The sequence below is a fragment of the Solea solea genome, chromosome 9 (genome assembly GCF_958295425.1).
Source record: "Solea solea chromosome 9, fSolSol10.1, whole genome shotgun sequence".
NCBI lineage: Eukaryota > Metazoa > Chordata > Actinopteri > Pleuronectiformes > Soleidae > Solea > Solea solea.
The window spans coordinates 2,022,387-2,044,290 of NC_081142.1; the positions used below are offsets into that span (position 1 = coordinate 2,022,387).

At 42.5% G+C, this 21,904-nt stretch overlaps 1 protein-coding gene across 1 annotated transcript in view; it reads left to right on the forward strand.

Annotated features, from left to right (window-relative positions):
* Window positions 1-21,904, forward strand: part of sema6bb (sema domain, transmembrane domain (TM), and cytoplasmic domain, (semaphorin) 6Bb) — a 172,799-nt gene that overhangs the window by 62,845 nt on the left and 88,050 nt on the right. The window contains exons 2-3 of the mRNA XM_058638409.1: window positions 16,579-16,704; window positions 18,577-18,691. Of these exons, the coding sequence (XP_058494392.1) occupies window positions 16,596-16,704; window positions 18,577-18,691 (224 nt within the window). The 5' untranslated portion in view covers window positions 16,579-16,595. The remainder of the gene's footprint in view (window positions 1-16,578; window positions 16,705-18,576; window positions 18,692-21,904) is intronic.

A 21,904-nucleotide genomic window follows, 5' to 3' on the forward strand; every position in this document is an offset into this window, starting at 1 on the left:
GAACCAGCAGCCCTGCGACTCCACTAAATTAGTAGACTATGGATGGATGGATAGAATACCTGTATACAAACATTGATAATTAAAAAAATACATAAATAAATGCTTGAGGGAGGTGGAAAAATTCAGCGTATCAATAAAAACGTAGATGCAAATGAGTTTCGTTTTTTACAAAAGAGGCTGTTGGGGAATCTTGTGACGCTGGAATTTCTCTCCCACTTCCGCATTTCACTGTACTGGAAAAATAGTGTCAGATATAGCAATACATTCATGGAAACCTCGCAGTGAAGAAAAACTGTGGTCATGCTAGTTTCTCCTCTCACAATAGTCTCCATAGTCCATCAACAGTGCAGCCTGAGGTCAGCCTGTTGTTGTGTTTCTGTACTGTCCGCACACATGCACTGAATGGATCATATTTACAAATGTAGAGAACCTCAGTCAAAGAGAAGTGACAGATAGAGACGAAGAGTACAGTATATGCAATTTTATTCCCTAAGCATCCACCTTTTATAATCTTCTTCTGGGTGAAATCAATTTTGAGATTATTTGTATGCATAGTCCTGCCTGATAAGAGTTTTGGAGGAACCTCTCTTGTGAAAATAAGTTCTTGAATAATAAGTAAAATAAATTTGGATTTGTTCCTCAATGCCTTGTTGTTTGTCCTCCTGTCTGTGTTTTTTAAATGGCAGCCTTTGTCAATGACCACAGCCACGGAAGATTAGTTTCCTGTCTGTTTGGTTCTGCTGTGTTTTACCCGGTTGCTCGAGAGCCGAGAGAAAGACCAATCAGTGAATGAGCCACTTTGTTATTTGGGGGACAAAATGTCTGTAACGACCAATCTGTGAGAATGGAAGGAACACAAACAATCTGTGCACTAGGCCGGTGCTTTAATGGGGTGATCAGAGCATCGGTGCTCTTGTTTCTTGTTTTTGTTATGTGGGGATTGTAAAAAGCTCAGATAATCTTCTTCATTCCTCTGCACTGACTTCATGACAGGTAACACAGAGCTCCACCATACAGCCTGTCAGCCTCACGTATCATTGAGCATGTGCTGTGCTCCAGCCTTCACGATCAATATCACCAACGTCCCGCATATGTCACCTCAGCTGCTCATTGGTAAAAAAAAGCACTTCACATGTCGGTTCATCTGCTTTGTGTAACCGGGAGCTCATCACGGTTTTCCTCTGCTCTCGTATTTTCATTTCTTCTTTTATTAAATTAATATGACATCCAGAGCAGCGGCCATTGACTTCCAAGGGAAATGACTTTCATTGATTTGATCCGCTTCATGAGATGCCAGGTACTAAACGATGCTGTTGAACATGCGAGTGATCTGGCAAGAAAGCTCGTACTTGAGCCTGCGCTATGCAAATAGGAATGGTTGTCATTGGCTGCCTGAGCAGAGAAAAACCAATTCAGATGTTATCTGTGAAGTGTGTCATGAATGTGACATCGTTCAGATCTGGTATAGACATCCAGCCTACGTGATCCAATCACAGGGAGATCAAGCTGAGTACAGGTTTGAATGCTCTTAATCAATCCTCAGCCCAAATCACATTTGTAAACATATCCAATCAGAATCTGATCTTCCTGACCAATTTTTCACATTATATATCGCAAGTGATCAGATCCGATCTGCGTGTGTCCATATTGACATGTTCTAGTCTTGTTTTCCACATGGATTTCTATAGTTACAGGCCACGCCCCGAAAAAACAACTAGTCTAAACAAAATCAACAAAGTTGGACGACATAAAACTGTGTCCGTTTCTTCTTATTTTTAAACTATTGTTTCCACTGTGATGATCGTTTAAACCACCTCTTCCATCTCTTCTGGATCTACGTCGTTGTCATTCCAGTCATGCTGGGACGGACACAGAATCCTATCTGAGCGACTGAGATGTTCAGATTGGAACGGATCTGTAAAAATCTGATCAGAATCGCATTCAAACCTCCGTTTGTGGCATTGGAAAAAATCTGATCTCATGGGTTCAAAAATCAAGCTAGATACAATGTGGATATGCTTAAAAATCTCATTAGGGCTGCAGTCTAAACAAGGCCAATGTGTCCTCAGATCTGATCACAAAAAACACAGTTGGAGATGGGTTGGGTCTGTCCTCAGGACACAATCGAGCCCCCGCCCCTATCTGACCAGCTGTTGTTATTTTTGTTTTTCTCCAATACTTTTATTTATACATTAATTTATTTGTAGCCACTGTCACAATAACATCACTGATCATACCATGATTTCTTTTATTACTGCGTATTTCATGTTACAGCAGCACAAATAGAGCTTGACTGGAGCTTTCCTTGTCTCATTTCTCGCTGTCTCTCTCACACACACACACTCAAGACACATCCAGGACACATTTTAATGCCATGTAGGAACAGTCTGTTCGCATGTGATTGGCTCACAGAGGATGGATGTCATTAGCAGGTCTGAACGTGTGTGACTCCACAAATGGAGGCCAAACCCTGGAGCATAATGGGGTAAAATAAAGAAAAGAAGCCGTCAAGCATTACACGTCCTCTCTGCCTGCATCACTGAGGTCAAGGAAGCAACATCTCTTTTAATTCGTCTCAGACATGCACCATTGTTTAGAAGCGCTCAGGGGCCTCTTTTGCGCTTTGTCTCTCCACAAGTAGAGCTAGTGAATGGGCACACTCTCTATCCTCTAAATTTACTCTCACCACACTCCTTCATGTTCTCCTTCTCTTCTACTGCACCCACCCCCCCCCCCAACCTCCCAAACCCCGTCCCTCTTTCACTCTACTCCATCGTCATCTGTCTCAATTGTTATCTCTGTCTGTATGGAGGCGACCACCACCACCCCTCACTCCCCGCACTCCCCTCACTCCCCCGCTTCATGACTTATAACTCTGCGCTTGGCTGAAAATCTCCCTCGGAACCCTCCATGTAAACACATAACTGCTATGGCTCTCTCTGCTCAACTGTCCTCCTCTTACAGGCTTCCACATCATTCCTCCCTCCCTCCCTCTCTCTCCTGTCTCCCTCTCTCTCTCCCTGTCTCCCTCTCTCTCTGCCCTTCAGCTTTCAAAGCTTGTTCTTCAGAACTCGTCCTGTGAAACTCATCCAGAATCCCACAGTCAGCCAGTCACCATAACCAAATCCACTTTTGCCACAGGCACAAACTGATCGCAACTCCTCAAGGGAGGGGGTGCTTAAGAAGTGGAGAGTGTTAGAAGGATGGGGGGGGGGGGGAGCAAGAGGGCAATAAAATGTCAGGCTTGTGGGTAAAAGCGAGCCAGCCTCCTCACCAGGCCCTTCTAAATAAACCATCTAATCTTTAGTGTCTCACCCGTCTAACTGAGGGTGAGACGCATTAAAACGCGAGAGCAAAAAGAAAGACTTGATTTGCTGCGAGGCTCGAGCGAGAGCAGAAGCAAAAGGAGGGGAATGTGAGATAAATGTAATGAGGTAGAGGTGGAGGAACTGCGTTTGACACGAGCAAAGACAGATTGGGGAGAATGGATGCAGATAGCGACAGAGAGATGGAGGCATGAGGAGAGAGAGGAAGAATACTGTTTAGTGTATGGCTGAGCTGGCAGCCCTCAGCACTGATTAACATGCTTCTGAAACACAGTGTGAGGCTTCACATTCATGCACAGCCAATCTATGTGTGTGTGTGTGTGCAGAGAGCGTGATGTTTGACATCAGCAACAGAATTGCATAGAGACATATTGGAGAGTTAAAATTGTTGGACCGTGGTCAGGTTTTTTTTGGTTTTTTTACGGTTTGGCTTGTACTCATCACAACAATTAGAATACAACTTGTTGATAATGTCACATTAAAAGTTCTCCTGAAGCAGTCAAGCTGTCGGCAGGTGAATTTGGTTTTCTTTAAATGCCTGAGCAGCAGCTCGTCATTGTTAGACAATGACTCTATGTCTCTTTCCAGGACCATTTTTTTCTGGTCTTTATAATTTATTCATTATTATACGTTGCTTTAGATGTGAATTCTGTGCCATTTTATTCATATGACACATGTTGATGTGCAAAGGTATAAAGACTTGGTGGTAGGGCTTTGAGTTGAGATCATTAAAGCAAGTGTCTGGAGAAACTAGCATTTGCAGACTACACCAAAGGAACTGGAGACATTCGATCCACTGCTGTCAGCTCTACCCTAAAGCTCCGCCCCATTGTTTGTACTAAACTATAAACTTTTTATGTGACTTGCTTGACAACGTTTGGCTATTCCCTCTGTTCAGGGGTGTATGGGTTGGTGAGGGCTACAGTCATAGTCTTTTATTTTGTGTGTTGGTTTTGAGTAAAGACCTTTGTTTGCTTCATCAAATCCGACGGTGAAGTCTTTTGATGGTTGCACAGTCCAACCCTTGAACCACAGGTTGTGTTGCAGATTGGACATGTGTGTAGTGTTAGTGGCAGTTGTGGGTATGTTTGTCCTGAGCCTCCTTTATTGTCTCCTGGCTGTCCTTTTCGTCCTCTACTATTTGGGTCCCAGTCAAACATATGTTGTGTTTTCATCATGGTAAACGGTTCAGTTTGGTACAGTACTGTGAGGTTGGGAATGGTAAAGCTCTGGGTCAGGCTTGAGTTTCAAGTGAGAGCAGTACCTTTCTTTGGTAGGCGGGGTGTAGCCACCATCGGACACAGCCTACACGTAGTGTGATGTTGTACCGGCGCAACAACAACTACAGCGGCAACAATTGAACCGTTCTACTTGGTGGAAACACGGATTTGGTCGATGGCAAACTCCATGTTCTCAGGTCTGGTGTGGCCCTTCTTTAAACCATAGTGACCACAGTATAGCTGACCATATAGCACTCTGTGAGGCAGCCGATGTCACGGCACACATATCACATGACTGAGCCATCAAAGTTGCTGGTTTGTGATTATGGGCTCACTCACACAGGAATGAATCCCAGCTCACACCTGTCGTTTGAGCACATTTGTCAGCTGGAGGCATCTGTCGATTGACACAGCAGTGTGTGTGTGTGTGTGTGTGTGTGTGTGTGTGTACCACAAGATATCTGACATTCAAAGCAACTGGCAGATAAAGCAGAGAAGAGAACCCAGAGTCACTGCTGTGCATGAACTTGGATGAGCAGGTGTCTGATAGGAGGGGAATGGGGGGAAAAAAAGGTGAAACGAGAGAATGAAAGAGGAAAGATGAGGTGGGAGATGCATGTGTGAGTGTGAGTGAGAGCTTGCAACCACATCTACAGCTTTGAGGTTCACGTGTATGTGATTGTCAGTGTGAAATCAAAGGCTGGGAACGTGCAGGTAAGCATTTCCATCATTACCAGTTGCTTTTACCGGGAGATGATCCACCTCCCTGTTACATGCAGTATTATTTTGGAGTTTGTGGCTTATAGCATTTGGTTTGGTGAAACGTGACTAAAAGAGCTTCAAGAACATGAGCACATGGAGATGTCGTTGAGGAGTTCAAGATGTACACAGACCTCCCTTTTCTTCTGTCCTCCTCTAATGACGGCTCTTTCCTTCACTAAAACAGAATCGCTTAGAGCGACAGTTTCATTCTGTCATGTAACAGTTGTATTATTCAGCGGTACCTGTGTATTGCACATTCCGACCTTGCACATGCTTTGTGCAACTATTCAGGTGTGCTTTAAAAGACCGGAGCGCTTCATTCAAGGCCCCCATACTTACTGCTCACGTCAGTCTAATGCTGAGATTCTAAGGAATAGTCCTAAAATGTGCACTGACATGCTCTCCTATGCATTTGATGAAAAGACCAGTAACAGTGTCAGCACAAATAAAAATTGCACACACTGAGAAAAGTCATCGAGTTTGCCTTCCAGCACCTCTAAAGCTCACTAATTAACACATTATATCTTGTTTGTTTTTATGGAGGTGGTGGTGGTGGTGGGGGGGGGGCTGTTTCTTGGCTGAGTGCAAGGATTTCCTGCAGTCAGCTTCAGGCCAAGAAGAACTCCAGCTCATATTTCTCATAAAAGCAACAACAAAGAGCAACAAAGTATCCTCCGTTTGACATACTAGACACTGTATGTGCTAGATATAACATTTCAATAAGACATGTTGTAAGTTTCCACTATTGCAGGCGTCATGTACTTCACTTCACTCATTCATTTCATTCATGTGTCAGCCAGTCAGGATGTCACCCATTGGTTTGTGAACTACTGTTGTGCAGCCTTCATTGAAGTGATTTGGTTTGTTTTGGCTTGTCCACTGAGCTCTCACCTCCGTCTGCAACCATGCAGTCACACATTGTCTCTTCCAGTGTTTCCCAAACCGTTTACATGGACACCAACTTTTTAAAGACGACCCACCATCGCCGTAATCTGTGGCAAGAGCATTCAAGGTCAATAAGGTTCACCGCAACGATGAATGTGAACTAAAAAGAAAAGAAGCCTTTATTTATTAGACATTTAGATTTCATTCAGGTTTTTTAAAAGTAGTTAAAGTTTTTTCATTTTTATTCCCTCAGTAAATAAGACTCAATACTTTCTTTTACAATAAGCGGATACAAACCAAAGTCTCTGTTGAAGTGAATGTGCAAAGTGAACAGTGCAAGCTGTGGAGTCTGTTTTCATTTTGCAGTGACCTGCACTTTGCCCTAACTGTTCTGTTTTTGGCTGGGCCTCATGCCCCCACTGATAGTCACTTCTTGCCATTTGAGTAAACGCTCCTCTCCGTATGGTTCACAAGCAAAAAGGACAAAACATCTCTGGATGGGAACGTATTGTCCTATTGAGTCACTGCTGTGTATTTATACAAGATAATACGTGTCCTTGGGGAATTTAAGCCAAATAATCACATCAAGAGGGGGTCCTGTCATGCTGCAGAACCTCTTACTGCCATTAACAGGGTTTCTGTATTATTTACAGCCATGCTGGAGATTATCGCCTTCTGTGTTTTCCTTTATTGGCTTTATGGAGCCTCCAGCTAGTGATAGATGGATTTGCTTTTAGTCTCCCGTCAGTCAGAGTGTGTTTTCCTTTCCTTTTTACTGCAGTGTAGCTGGGTTCCTCCTACATGGTTTGAGTGTGATTTATGGCCCCGGTCCCTGATCCTTGCCCTGCTAATGACGGTTGTAAACTGGTGGGAAGCCAAAGGTCAGGCCAGTCTTTGCTGTTGTGATGTGACACGATGGTTCATGCGTCGCTTTATCGATGAGTGAGATCCCAGTCAAAAGTGTTGAGCAGGAGAGGCACGCTGAAGTGACACGGTGGGAAGAAAAATGAAGGATAAACACGGGGACAGAGGGAAGGAAAGGATAATCTCAGTGCTTGTTCTTGGAGAGGCTCCATTCTGAAACACTGTAATTAACCTGCAGACACGCGGAGACGTCGACAGACAGAGCTGTAAAATCTTTGTTCTACTCTATCTAGATTGCAACTCGTGTCTCCGGATGTGTTTGCAGCTGTAAGTTTGAGGATCTTGAAGGTTAATGACGCTGACACAACTCCAGTGAGAGCTGCAGTTGCACTCAAATAATATCCATTCATCAACAATAAGCTATTACAGGAATTACATTTCTGCTCTGTCATCCAGCACCCGTTAGCCAGGCTACCTCTTGCCCATTAATGGGAGCGTATCTACAGCAGAGAGAAATAGCTGGAGATTATCTTATTTCACTACCAACCTTTAAATCCCCTGAAATGATATATCCATTAGACACATTCTCCTGTGGAAGAAATATTGTACTAACTGATAAAAGTGGCCGCTCTATCAGGGAGCAGAGACACTGATTATGATTCTGATAGAGGAGAAGTGCCATGGAAATATCCATTTACACATGCTGCACATAAATCAAGGCTGCTTCTCCTGCATGGAGAAATATGTGCAAAAAGGTCACTATTTAATTTTCAGTCACTAGCACTCCCCTTACTTTCTCTCCCCTCTCTCTCTTTAAACATGTACAATGTTATTAAACCTCCAGGATGTCGTGGTGATGCAAATATCAAGTAAACAGACCCAAGGTCACTCAAATGAGGCAAAGAGGAGGACATGCTGCGTGCATCTTTGGTCAAGTGAAGGGAATTTCTAAATCATTTTTGCATTGGGTTTGAGAGTGAAGGCTTAATACCCAAAGGACATTGTTGTTTTGTTGCAAAGCAGATTTGAAGCAAGCGAAGTTTATTCATATATATAAGATTTGATTTGAGTGTTGATACAGCACACAGACCCAAACACAAACAATCACAATGAGATACAGTCGACAAAGCCAAACTAATCTAATGCACTGTAGAAAGTAAGTGTTCTCATTTTGCTAAAGTTGGAGCACGTCTCAGATACTCTCTGAAAACCCCGGAGGTCTGGTAGGTCCACGCAGCTCAGGAAAAAACATGAATTTAAAGGTGTAGTGTTCACTTCATGACAGTTAAAGTGTCAGAGTGAATTTGTGAATTGTAATTTTATGCAAAATTAAGGAATTTTTTCTAACCAATAACAAATTTTCCTCCTCAGTCTGTTTTAGTCTAATTTCAATTAGGGATACATTGATTATTCGATTAATTGATTAGTAATTGATTACTAAATTAGGAAATTACTATTTTGATTATCAATGAATCGGTTTGTGTGTTATTTATATAATTAAAACAAGGTTTCTGCTATTTCAGCTTCTTAAATATGAATATTTTTGTTCCATATTACAAAGACATCAGAAACAGATTAATCGATGCCATAACCACATGATTTCTCTAAATATAGCATCAGTTCAAGTTGATGAAAGAAACTTTCATTGGTATCGTGGAATAACAAAAAAAAGTAAAATAATGATGATGATAAAATAAAAGATATAAAAAAGTTGCCAATGACTATGGGTTTTGGAGATCTATTACCAATATTCGTGTCTGGGGAGTCATCACAAACTATGCACATGATGTTTCTCTGTGTCTATTGATTTACTATGTTTTCAAGACATAAAAAAAAAGTTTTTGATTCATGGGAAATGAGCTTCTGGGACATAAGGTCATGCGCAACTATAGCACTAAGATTTACAAGCTCTGTGCTAAATGGGAAAATGAGAACATGTTTCCTACCACTGAGGGTGTAAACCACATTCTTGTTTTTTTCTTTGCTTGAGGTTTGAGATGTTGATGATGTAGAACATGCAGTTTATTATGTTTTTAATGAACTGCTAACTGCTAATTTAAGCCATGTTTCGACAGCCCACACCCCGCCTACCAAGTAAAGGTACTGTTCTGAGGCTGAAGCCTGACCCAGGGCTCTACCATTCCAAACCATACTGAACTATACCAAACCAAACAAACCGTACCACGATGGGAACACAGCATGAATGACCTGGCCTGATCTCTGCTAGAGGTGCTGGAGGCATGAGATAGTTCAAACTGCCAGAAAGAATCTTTGTACAAATAAACCTTTGCAGTCTTTTCTCCATCAATTTGAACCTATCCTGTGTTGCAACATGTGCAAGTTAAAGTGGTTCAAGTATTGAACCCTGAGGGACTCCACTTTCCCACACAGAAAAATAATACTCCTCTATGCAAGTTACAAACCAGGCAAGACGTGACCCAGAAGCTCCCTCCTACGACTCTGCTCTTGGCCCTGTGTGACAATAAATCTGGCAATGCAAAGGTCTCATTGGCTCTCTGCTTTTCTTCTTCTCCACTGGCTGTTTTTTAGTCTCTCTCATTCTGTACATTCTTTGGCTTCACTCTCTGGATATCCACTGTGACTCCCCCTCTCTGACTGAATGCTTCACTTGTCTTTCTTTAACCTCTGTTTCTCTTCATCACTCCCTGTAGTGCATTATTTTTGTCGTCTCTATCCTGTCTCGTCCTCTCCACATTCTCCCACCTCAGGTTTTTCTTTTCTTTTCATAACTTTTCATTTCCATCTCTGCCTTAAATCATCCTTCTCTCTCACGCACACACATCTTATTCTTTATTCTCTCTCTCTTCACTTCTTAGCAATGTAAAGCATCCTATGTGGTTCCTGTTTGAAGGAGAGCCCGGCAACATCAAGCTATCGCCTGTCTTTGATTTTACACACCCCATAAAGCAGCCTCTCAATCTAATGAACATGACAATTAAGCCACTCTGGGAAATCTATGGGGCTTCTTTTAAGTCCACTTAAAGAAAACAGTCCCCTACTGCTTACTTTATATCTTGTACTGACACATTCCTATGGACCAAAACCTCAAGGTCATCTAGGCGATGTGGTTCAATAAAAGTGGAGAAACCCAAAGGTCATCTTCATGGGTATTTCTTTGAACATTAACTCCTCTGCAAAATGTTCTAAGATTAACGCTAAATTCTTTTAGTTTTGAGCTGTAGCTTCAAACCCATCAGGCTGTTGCTGGCTCCTTTTCTGTGTTGTTCCTTTTTACTGAGCAGTGAAGTGAAATAAATGGGAGCAACACGTCATCCACTACTGCTACTGGAGCTTGTTCAACTGCCACGATTGCTGCCACTTCTATTGTTGCTGTAAAGAACAAACCGTGGAAAGCTGTTCCGCAGCTGTGGCAGTCTGTAATGAGGCTAGAGAGAGAAATGAGAATGAACCTAAACAGAAATCTTTGTGAGCCAGGAATCCAAGACAATTAACCTGAAATACTGTATGTTAAATAGCCACAGCACCCAATAGATTATAGACTATAGTTGTAATATATGCGTTATGTGCAAATTATAGTAAAGCAGAGTAAAAATGGAAAGGAGAAAGAAGTGATGAACAGCAGGAAAAATATCTATACAATATGGTAACATTTTGAGAAGAGAACGACGGTGGTGTGAAAATGGATCTTATGAGCGGAAGGATGGCTCAATACCACTTTTTCATGTCCAATACTGAAGTCCTCACTTATATAGATATCAGTCCAATACAGTTGTTTTACGAAATGAAACTTACCTGTTTTGCATTTGTTTCTCCTTGTAATCTTAAAATATAGTTTTCATGACGTTAATGACAAGCCTGTGCCTAGTGAAGCATTTATGTGGTGTTTAGGCTTTTTGGAGCATATTGGATGTTTCGTTCTCTTCCTCTGATGATCCAGTGAGTTTGACCAGTATTGGACTGATACTGACTTTCATATCAGCTCCTCACTATGATAATATACTATTGTCTCAAATACAGAAAACCTGAATAATACTCGTTTTTTGTCGACAACTGCTACCGTGCCCCCATTAAATCCCCATAAATTTCATTACCATTTAAAACAGATCTAGGACATGCATAATCTTGGTTTTCTCAGAATCACACAGAGAACGAGTATATCAACAAGGCCAGAGCTGAGCGAGAGCAAGACCGAAGCCAAGGTGTAAAGAGATGATGAAAGGGAAAGAGGTAGGGATGAGAGAGTGAGAGCCATGGCAACCATAATAAGTGACAAAAGCATTTCAGAGCATATTAGTGCTTTCATTTGATGATCAGGTGCTTTATTTGCATGCAAAGTATCCAAACACTATCCTGCAGCACAGGGCCACTGTGTCTGTGTCTGTAGAGCCAGCGTCTAATTCCACATCACCGAGATTCTTCACATCTCCTCTTTGCCATTAAGGCATTGTTCTCTTCTAAGCCTCTGCTCTTTCCCCTGTATCAGAACAGAATCAGACATCATTAGGGCCTCGCAAAAGACACAAGACGTCATTGATTTGCCGGTGATTTGTTCACTAAGTTATCTAAGCCGCCCTTTGCCGTTATCATTATACTGTATAAGGTGGCATTAATGATGTCCAGGGAGAAATAGCACCTTCTACGCCCAATTCCCTTCAGCTCTTACAGCAGCTAAATAATCTCTTAATGACTTTGTTTAGGAAATGACTTCGCTAAACGCCCATAACCACATGGATCTGGAGCTGCACTGGAAAAGAACAAGTCTATAAAGTGAGTTCAGGAGTCCTAATTCATTAAAGCAGTAGTAGGTAGGATTGCAAGTAAGCCCCTCCCACCAAAGAAGCCCCCTGTTACCAATTCTAGATTAGCAACCTTTCCACCAAAGGGCAGAGTATGTGCTGCTGCTTATTAAATCAGCCTATAGGTGTGTGTGTGTGTCCCCTCTCTTAGGTGACTATTAAAGTCTTCATTCAAAAGCTAAATATCCCCAAGTCTGGAAACAGAACCGAGAGGAATTGTACATTTCTAAGGCTGCATTCGCACTACTCCATTTTTGTTTTCCAAAAACTACTTTACTAACTACTTCACACTGAGGTTTCATAACACTGCTGACTCCTAAAAACAGACACCTTTGGAAGCTACATTCAATTCCTGATTGGTTCTTACAAGTCACTAGTACTAAACTATCAGCTGTGATCAACTTTAAGTCTCAATTTCACCTCATTGTTGGTCTCATAATTGATAATAATCAATCTCATGATCTTGGTTGTAGTTTCTTCTTCCTAATACTGAAGAATACTTGTGAAACTAAACAAACTAAAGCTGCAGAGGAGAGAATCGTCTTCCTGTTTACACCAGAATGTGCATGCTCAGCATTTAAGTATGGATGCAGATTATTTCTGGGACAGAGCTAAAAACGAATTTTCATCTGGAAAGTTGCTGTTTTAAAATGGAAACGTTGTATTAATGTCGGCTTTGTGTTTGCATGTTCTCCCTGTGTGTGTGTGTGTGTAGGGGGGTGGTATACAAAAGGTTACATGTTGCCTACATGCAACCCTGGCTTTAAGAGTTAACACAGGATAGTTGCAGCGGATGGAGGAATTGTAGCTGAAATGTGACCAGATACGGGTTTAATTTTTTTCCCTCCTCTGTTGTCACTTGCCATCTGTATTAACTTGGCACCCAAGTAAGGTTGCTGGGACAGTGCCTGAAATCAAGCTCAGTCCCTGAAAGTGTTTGTCACAACACTGAAAACAATAGTCCCTGTGGGGGGGAAAGCGGACACAATAATTTGCCTCTGACAGTATGTTTATTTGTAACAAGTTTCTTGTTAAGTACCTGAAGCCCACACGATGTGTGCCAACCTCAATATGGCATCAACTCAACCTTTTAGTTTCATAACTGGAGCACTGAAGCGCCGCAGGGTTCAGAGTAAAGATTAGCATCAACAACATATGGCAAAAATGTTAAATTTTGACTTTCAGTATGTCTCAGTGTGTGATGATAAAAGTATTTACCGCTTGTGCCACACATAAAGGATTTTGAATGGATTTGACTGAAGCCATTTGTCATGATTACACACACACACACACACACACAGAGAGAGAGGGAGGTTTGACCAGTTATTCTCCTTAGGACATTGACCTCCATTCATATGAACAGCCTAAGCACAATTCAAATCTTAACCAGTGCCTCAGAAATGAGATTCTGCCTCATTAGGATTAGTTTTGGTCTCCATGAGGACTACTGGTCCTGACAAGGTCAGTGTTTATACTATACACACACACTGACTCTAGTGTATCTACTTATTCTGCTGTCCCATGAAATTGTATAGCCCTGGGTATCTAATTATACTAATCGAATGCATACCGCCTGACATTTATTCATACATTATTAATAGCAGAAACAATCGAATCTCTGATTGGATATACCGACTTCCTGACTTCTCATCTCCCCTCTCTTTTCACTGTTTCCCACTTATCTCTCACTCCATCTCGCTGCCACATCGCGCTACCCCGTGACCTCCTTTCTTCTCTCTGTGTGACTCTTTCCCCTTCACCTCCTGTAATTTTGCTTGTGGGTGTTGAGTAATTAGCATGCCTCCCACTTTTATTCTGATGTCGGAGCACGGAATTTGAGAAATGTCCCATAAAGATTAAACATCCCGATAAGGTTATGTCAGGGACTCCATTAAGGAGATGGGCTGCACAATGGCTGTTTGTATCCTGCGGAGGAGAGAGAGCATATGTGAGAAAGAGAGAATGAATGTGTGAAGAAAGGCAGCTCCCTGTGTACTGTATCAGCCTTCTCCATTGGTCGCTTTTATTCCATTTTTACATCTTTTGTTTTCCTGCGCATGTTTTCTGATATAATATCATAGCTTATAGCTGTTGAATGAATAGAAAGTTGTTGTCGTTGGAGTGTACAGTTACACTGACTGATTTGCATGGTGAGTTTACACACAGCCGGAGAATTGAGATTCTCCGGGCGACGTCATGAGCCTCTGCTCAAAATGGAAAGAATTCAGTGTGTGGGCACCCGGAGCTCTATGGCACAAGTTGCTATATGTACTGGGGCAAAAACAAAAAGGGGCGAGCAAGGCAAATGGTCAAAGATGCCATAAATTTGGGCTCCGGCTGTTCAGCCAATGAACATGAGTGGCTTGATCCGACCGGCTGATGATGTTGCACAAAATCGTTGTGATCACAAAATTTGCGTTTGGTGTGAACGCAGCATTAGTTACTCTGATTTACTGGTGCCTATATGTTTACACCTTAAAAACCATCCATGTATTAATTCCTGGTTGTACTGTTGATACCGGCTCAGAGAAGACCGTAGGCTGTTAGCGACAATAGACAATAAAGGCTATAGCTATCGAGGAAGGTCATTGTGAAGGGCTTCTTTGTTATCGCTGCTTTGTTTGAATCTAAATTGCAGTTTTGTAGTAAAGATGAACTGAAGATGACATAAGACTCTCATATCTGGCTTTTGCTGTCAGTGTGAAAGGTGTGCTGTCCTTCTCCAGGTCAAATAACTCTGCAGTTGTCTCAGTTGTTTATCGGCTCAAATCACTAGACCTAAACATGACGGTCATAAATATGTTGATTTCGTCCTTTTCCGACAGTGTGCACCGACCTGCCACCTGCTTGGTGTTTAAACCAGAAACAGGGATGCTTCTGGGCTACATGCATAACTTAGCAGCTAACAGTGCTATCTATAGCGTAGCTGCTATTAGTATGCTTTAGGGCTTTAATAGTGAGAGCCAACGGTTTTATTTACCTACCAAAACCAGCTCTCATGCAGACGTGCCAACACTGGGATCAGATGTAACCAATATTAGCTTGTAGCTCACTCTAAACTGTCTATTTAGTAGCAGGTTTAAAGGTCCAGTGTGTGATAATTAGTGACATCTACTAATGAGATAACAGCAAGAAACAGAGTTTACATAGAAACCTTCTGTCTGTTTTGGCTGCTGCTGAAACATGATAGGGCAGGATGTCGGCCTCCATAAAGCAAAGCCCTTATAAAAGGCACAGTACATATAAAAGGCTACAGAAACCAAACTATTTTTATTTTATATTACATTATAAATACAGTTATGGGTAATTTATTTAATTTCTGGCAATAAAACCTGAATCAAATGACACAGACTGCTGCTTTATATCCAGAAAGTACAAATTGGACACCGTACATTAAGCAAGGTGTTTGTTGTTGCAGTGTTTTCTGCCTCGTGCTTGCGTGACCACAGTGAAATGCTTTGGTGTTTTGCATAGAGACGTCCAACCTTGAGTATTCAAATTAGAGATGTTGCAGTTGTGCCCGGATGAAAGAAAGGTTTTGTGTTTGTGGTGATGGGGATTTTCAATGCAAATGATTCACTGTTGCATCCAGCATTAAGATATGAACAAGATTAAAGTCGCGTTAAGAGGAAGTTACAGTGTGTTTGGGACAGTTCCAGGAAAACAGGATGGAGAAGGGAAAGATTTTACTCATGAAATTAGACCTTTAATATAATATAATATAATATAATAACAGCGTGAATAGAAGACCAGGTTGGATGGACATGGATTTTGACCACACATGCTATGAGGTAACACAGAGGTAGTGACCTGCTTTCATGTCTTCTGAGGTTTGTGGCTTTTCGTCTCATAGCTTGTTTCCTATGAGACGAAAAGCCGTGGGAGTCATTTTCTAGATGGATAGCGTAGAGTAGTAAGTTAATTTGGGTATGATTTGTATTTCCACATCCGAGACCTACGTGTGCCTCAAAGCCGCACGATGAAAAATACCGACCGTTTAACACTGCCGTCAGTGAAGTGATTTGCGTCGACGGCAATCGTTTAATTTAAGTAAACTACCACTTTGCTCCCTCTGTCATTCTCTTTCATGCGTAATGCTTAATGTCTGAACCTCTAAGGGACAGATTTTCTATTCATGTACAGGCCATGTCGTGGCCTCTGTCCTGTCATCAACCCTTCTTGTGACACTCTGTGTGTCATAGGTGATGTTTGATGTGGTTTTGTGACTGGACACTTCTCGCTCAGCAAATGACTTAATCGCTCTAAACTCTAAGCAGCTCTTTATCTTGGCTCACATCAGAGAGAAGAGACAGAAATGCTGTGGGAATGTAAAGATGGATAGATTGATAAAAAAAAAAAGAAAACGGCCACTTTTTGTCAGACAGTGATTAAGTGAGTGAATGTCTCTCTGTCTATGTACAATTACTGACCACTTTACAAGTGCACCTAATACAGTGGCTGGAGTGGCACCCGGTGTGGTCGTTCTCTCCCAGAGAACTGCCGCTCACTGGACCAGTCTCTGTAAACCCCAGTAGATCAGCGGTTCCTGTCTGGTGTCAACAACAAAGGCAAATTCAAAGTCACTCAAGTCCTCACATCCTCGTTCAGGTCTACATGGAAATACAATGACTTGTTACCATGTGATTAGCTGAGCGTTCTTGTGAGTGTACGTTTATATGCTGTACGTCTCACTCCTCTGCCTTAACAACCACTTTCTATTTTTCTGTCTTTTTATCTCCGCAGACTACAGTTCTGTTACCATGGCAACCACGGCCGCTCCCTCCCTCTTCTTGCTGTGTTGGCTCCTCCGAACGGCCAGCTCAGCGTTCCCAGAGGAACTCGGCCCCGTCAACTTCATCCCCACTGAAGGTACTGACCACGCAGAGTTTCTCACCTTCTATCTGCCTGCTCGTATGTGTGCCCTAATATGTCGGGTGCAGAATGAGGAGGAGGAGGGCCACGGAGGAGGCTTTAGGTCATGGTGTGGGCTGTTGAGGTCAGACACGGTCTCACACAAAGGGTGTCGAGGCCAGAAGGTGTGGGGTCATGCTTAGGAATGAGCTCAGTGAAGGAAGGGGTTGTCACATCTATGACTTTCCCACACACGTGAACACATATAGCTACACACACACACACACACACACACACACTGAGACCCTCAAGAGACAGAGCTCCATACACACCCAGACTTTGAGTCTCCATATCAGCTTGGCAGTCTCCAGTTCGGGCCAGCCCTTGATTGATTGCAGCTCAATACGATTGATTGATGGTTTACCCGATGAGTCCAGACCCCTCTCCTCATATCAATACGGCTCACGGTGGAAAGGAGTGGAGTGAAGAAGTGAAGTTGTCAGGCTAAACTGAGTGATACACTGCAGCGAGTCAGCAGTTGCAGTTTAAAGCAGGTATAAGTGAAGCCCCGTGTTTTGTGTCACGTGTGCGTGAACCAGCGTGAGAAGAAAAAACAACAACAACCTCATGGAGCTCAGCAATGTCACAGTTGTTGACGAGCGCTTTCCCAAGATGTAAAAATGTAAGGTTTGCCACTCAACAGAGGAAGGAAAATGAATATGTGCCGCACTTTTGCACAGGAAATGACAACCTGTTCTCATCCAGAGCAGATGCACAAGGAAAGAGAGGCACTCGGCTTCCCATGTAAACCTACTTCTGGTGGATAAATATCTAGGTTAGGCTTAGTGGACTTCATATTATTAATATCATGACCAGTAATACATCATATTTTCCTTGTGACTGACTGCTTTGTACTTGCTTGATGCTCACAGGGACATTAAAGTGTGGATGGACACTCGAGCATCTAAATGTGCCGCCCGGTGTGTCTCTTCCAGGTGTGGAAGGAGACTCTGTGCGTCTCAAAGACGACGCCAAGGGACATGAGAAAAGTGGTGTTATATGACGCTCTCGTAAATGAATAGGGGCTGAACTCATGCTAATGCTGATCGGACTCCAAGTAAAAGAATAATAATTTGTCCCCCAGAGTGAATACCAAGTAAAAACACTCCCACTGACAGAAATGTGGTGTATTAAAGTACATACATCATGCTCATGTGGACACACAGTGTGAGACAAACAGAGGGAAAGTGTGGAGGTGGAAAAGAATGAATCACAGTGGATCCTGGGAAAGAGTGATGCTATAGAAAGTGATTACATGATAGAAATGAAGCAGACAAAACACAGAGGTGACTGGGACGAGGAAATGGACAGAATGGAGTATGGTGTGGGATAAAACAATAATGATGGCAAGGACACAGAGAGAGGATGTGAGGATAATAGATAAAAATACTGTCTCATTCACCTCAGTCAAGGTCAAAAACAAAATAGCCTTACTGGTTTTCAAGCAGTGACTCATCTAATTGATTTGTAACTGTTATTTCCACTGTGTCACACCTGTGGGATAATATGGATGTGCTTTTGTAATCTCTATCTTATTTCTGTGTCTGATTGCTATGCTGATGAACACATCACCACCATGTAAAGGAACAATTCATCAGTCAGCAAAACGTGTGAATGTAACAGTGCCGTGTTTTCAGGAGCGTATTTGTTTGTGCTGTGCTCGGCGTCTCGGATGTGCTGCTCCTCTCCAGGCCTCAAGCTCCGTCTCCACATCAGCCCGTTACCGCTGACAAACTGTCAAAACAAACTAACACAAAACTCACATTTCCCAAAGATGGATGTCAGTTTAGGATCAGTCACCGCGTGTCTCTGTGTCTCGTTCTCCGACAGTGGTGAGAAGATACCCGGTGTTCCTGGGCCGACCCCACCGAACATGGCTGAGACAAGAGCCTCTGCACATCCAGAGGATCCTGCAAGTCAATCGAACGCTCTACATCGGAGCCAGGTACAACACACACACACACACACACAAGTTTCCCCAGTTCCTTTGTGATGACAGGTTACTATGAGCTTTGAGATATCTGGAACCATATGTGAGGTGTTTTTAATTGGTTGTACCACACAAGCACACAGCTACAGGTGACATCACATAACATTTCAGGTCTGAAATCCCTGGGTTATCAGCCATAATTACTATAAAGCTAATGGTATGCTACATCATACATGTATTAAGACTTTGTTTGGTTGACCACACATTAGTTTTTTCAAGTTCATTGTGTTTATTGGTAGAATTTGAATATATTCTGTGTATATATGACTGTGTATATATGACAGTTTGACAGTAGGCAAGATTATTGCTCAAAACAAGTCCGCCATCTTGTGCTGTTGGTTGAATACTGTTCAATACGAGTGGGTCAACATATTGATTTGGTGATATATCGTTGTCCTTCCTCGTCCAATACAATCATCGATATTTACTTAACAAATTAAGGCGCTCTAAGGTTAGCAGTGCGTGGGTACTTCATGTCTCCTTGCGGCGGCGCTTGGGCAGAAGTTACCTGGCCAAAGTAGAGGGTGTTTACAGCGGGATAATGGCGGAGAAAGCGAGGTTAAAAGATGCTCCATCCACGTTCAATACGTAGACTTTATGCAACTTTGTTCTCTATGTTGTGAATAATCATAGAAATCCTGCACTTGTTTTCTTCAGTTAGACAGATATCGCAATATGATTGTCGTGCAATATGTGGATTATCACGGAATTGTTGTATCGTGATATTATTGGTATCGTGGAGCATGTATCATGTATCGTATTGCGAGGTACCCTCTGATTCCCACCCCGACTGTTCCACATTACAGCATGCTAAGTAGAACTAAGCAGAAAGTAATATCAGTCAAGTACAATGTCCATCTGCACATGGCCTCGTGGACATAACTCATGTTAACATTTAAACGTCAGCTTTGGTTATTTTTAAGACGCTGCTGTAAATGTGTTGAGAAGTAGTCACATGTTACAGATGCTGCATCTGCTGAGGATACTTGGCCTGACAAATGTGTTTTGGTGTGGTCTACATGTGTTTGTGAGTGTGCTGAATGTGCTGATCATGGACAGACAGTAGCCGTGGAGGTCAGGAGCTCCTGACGAGAGGCCGGCCTGCTCAGCTGCACCAGCACCAGCACCAGCACCAGCTTCACACTGTAAAAAGAAAAAGCTACATCTGCTGCTCCCTGGAGCCAGTCAGGAGCCAGCCTGAGCTAACAGAAAACATGCACCTCAAGATTTACTGCCCATGTTGTCAAAAAATTTATTTGGCTTGAAACATGCTTAAAAAAAAAAACCTGAGACACAGTCAATTTTCACATATGGTGCTGGTTATTTGCTGTAGTGGCAGTCTGAAAGAAGATTGAAGTGGTTTCCAATAAGAGACGCCACTGTGGTCCAGGAAATGACCCGGTGCCTGGCCTCCAGCTGGTCTATGCTCACTAGTGAGAGCTGGTAGTAAATATATCAAACTATGTAACATGGTTCCAGCCATTATGTCTGTGCAGAGAGGCTCACACATGCCATGATAATAAAAGTGCACACAGACAACTACAGCTACTGTCGTCTGTGGGTCTGCTTTAAAACACGGCCCGAGCTGTGACGCAGTGTAAAATAATGTTGATTTCAATTCACAGCTGCAGAAATCAACACTGAAGAGCCCAGGTAAACTGATACGAATGTCTCAGCCAACAGGATGATAATGAAATGCGAGACTTGCAGGCAAAGAGGGGAGAGGTGTGATGGCAGCGAGTGAGATACAGAGAGTGTGTATTTATATATATTTTTTTTAAGTGGCTAACACTGTTTGCAGCTTCCCGAGAGAAAACGATCCATCTTGAATAGAAAAAAAATAAAAAAATAGGATCCGTGTGCAAATGCAGCCAGTGACAGCCCAGCAGGAAGGCAGAGTTTTTTTTTTAAAGGTGTAATGTATAAATAAGTACCTGTGGTGGCAGGTAAGACTGCCAAAAGCTCCTACACAGCGCACGGCTTGATAAGATGCTTCACTCATCACCAAATCCTGTCACCATTAGCATAGCTGCTCCTCTCACTGCAAGCAGCACTACATCTCTGACCAAGCACCTGCTGAGAGCAGCTCCTCTGACTGTCCGTGCTAAATGAAAACAAACTATGTATTTGCTGGTGGCAGGTGGAGTAAAGCACCTCGCTGTGTTTTAAACCCCGGGAAAAGATGAGCAGCTGTGGGTTCTCTGGTCTTTACATCCACAGAGATATTACCCAGCTTGGTTTGGAGCGTTTACCTTGAGATGACCGTAGACATGCAGCTCACTCTTGATTTGTTCCAGTTCTGATGAAGCAAAAGTGATTTTTGCAATCTGTGTCCAACCATCTGTGTGTGTGTGTGTGTGTGTGTGTCACAGGCAGAATGGGAAGCTCTGCTTCCTCTAAAAATGTCATAAAATAAATAGCCAAATATATTCTTTTGTATTTACATCTATTGGAGGAAAGGCGGAAACCACTTTTTTATCGTCAGTGTTGTTAAAATATATTATACGACGACACCAGAGTCGCCTCTGTCGCAGTCCCATGTGGATTTTGCGAGTGAAGCTCAGAAACACATAGCATTTGCTCTGTGACAGAGTCCATTTCCATTTGTACATTACTGTAGTAAACACTGTAAATGAAAACAATATTATATCATTTCCTTGTTTCAGTTTTACATAATTATTGCATTTTGTTGGTTATTTCATTCATTTTTATAGTTTGTTTCATGAATGCTTTTCACAAAGCGAGAAACAAAAATGAAACACAAAAGTCAAAGTATAAAAATTGCAGACACAGAGCGAGAGAGGGCAGAATTTATGTTTAAATAACTGGGTCTGAAATGAGCTTCCCCTTGTTCAGAGACCAGCAACCACCAACCACCACAGGTGTGGGCATGTTTTATTAACTGCAAAGGAGAAGTGTGCGCTCTTCCTGCCAGGTCGGGGGCCAGGTCAGTTTATTAGCCCTCAGACACTGACCTCAGAGGTCACTGGAGGGCACGCAGACTGGTCACAGACTGGTCCAATGACTCATGGCAGCTCTGGAGAATAAAGCAGCTGTAGTGAGTCAGTGTACGACAAATATTATATGCACTTAAACAATGATGTAGTGGAAGATGGGCACATACAATGAAACTGCAATTATTTATTGAATTTTTATTCTCTGTGTGTT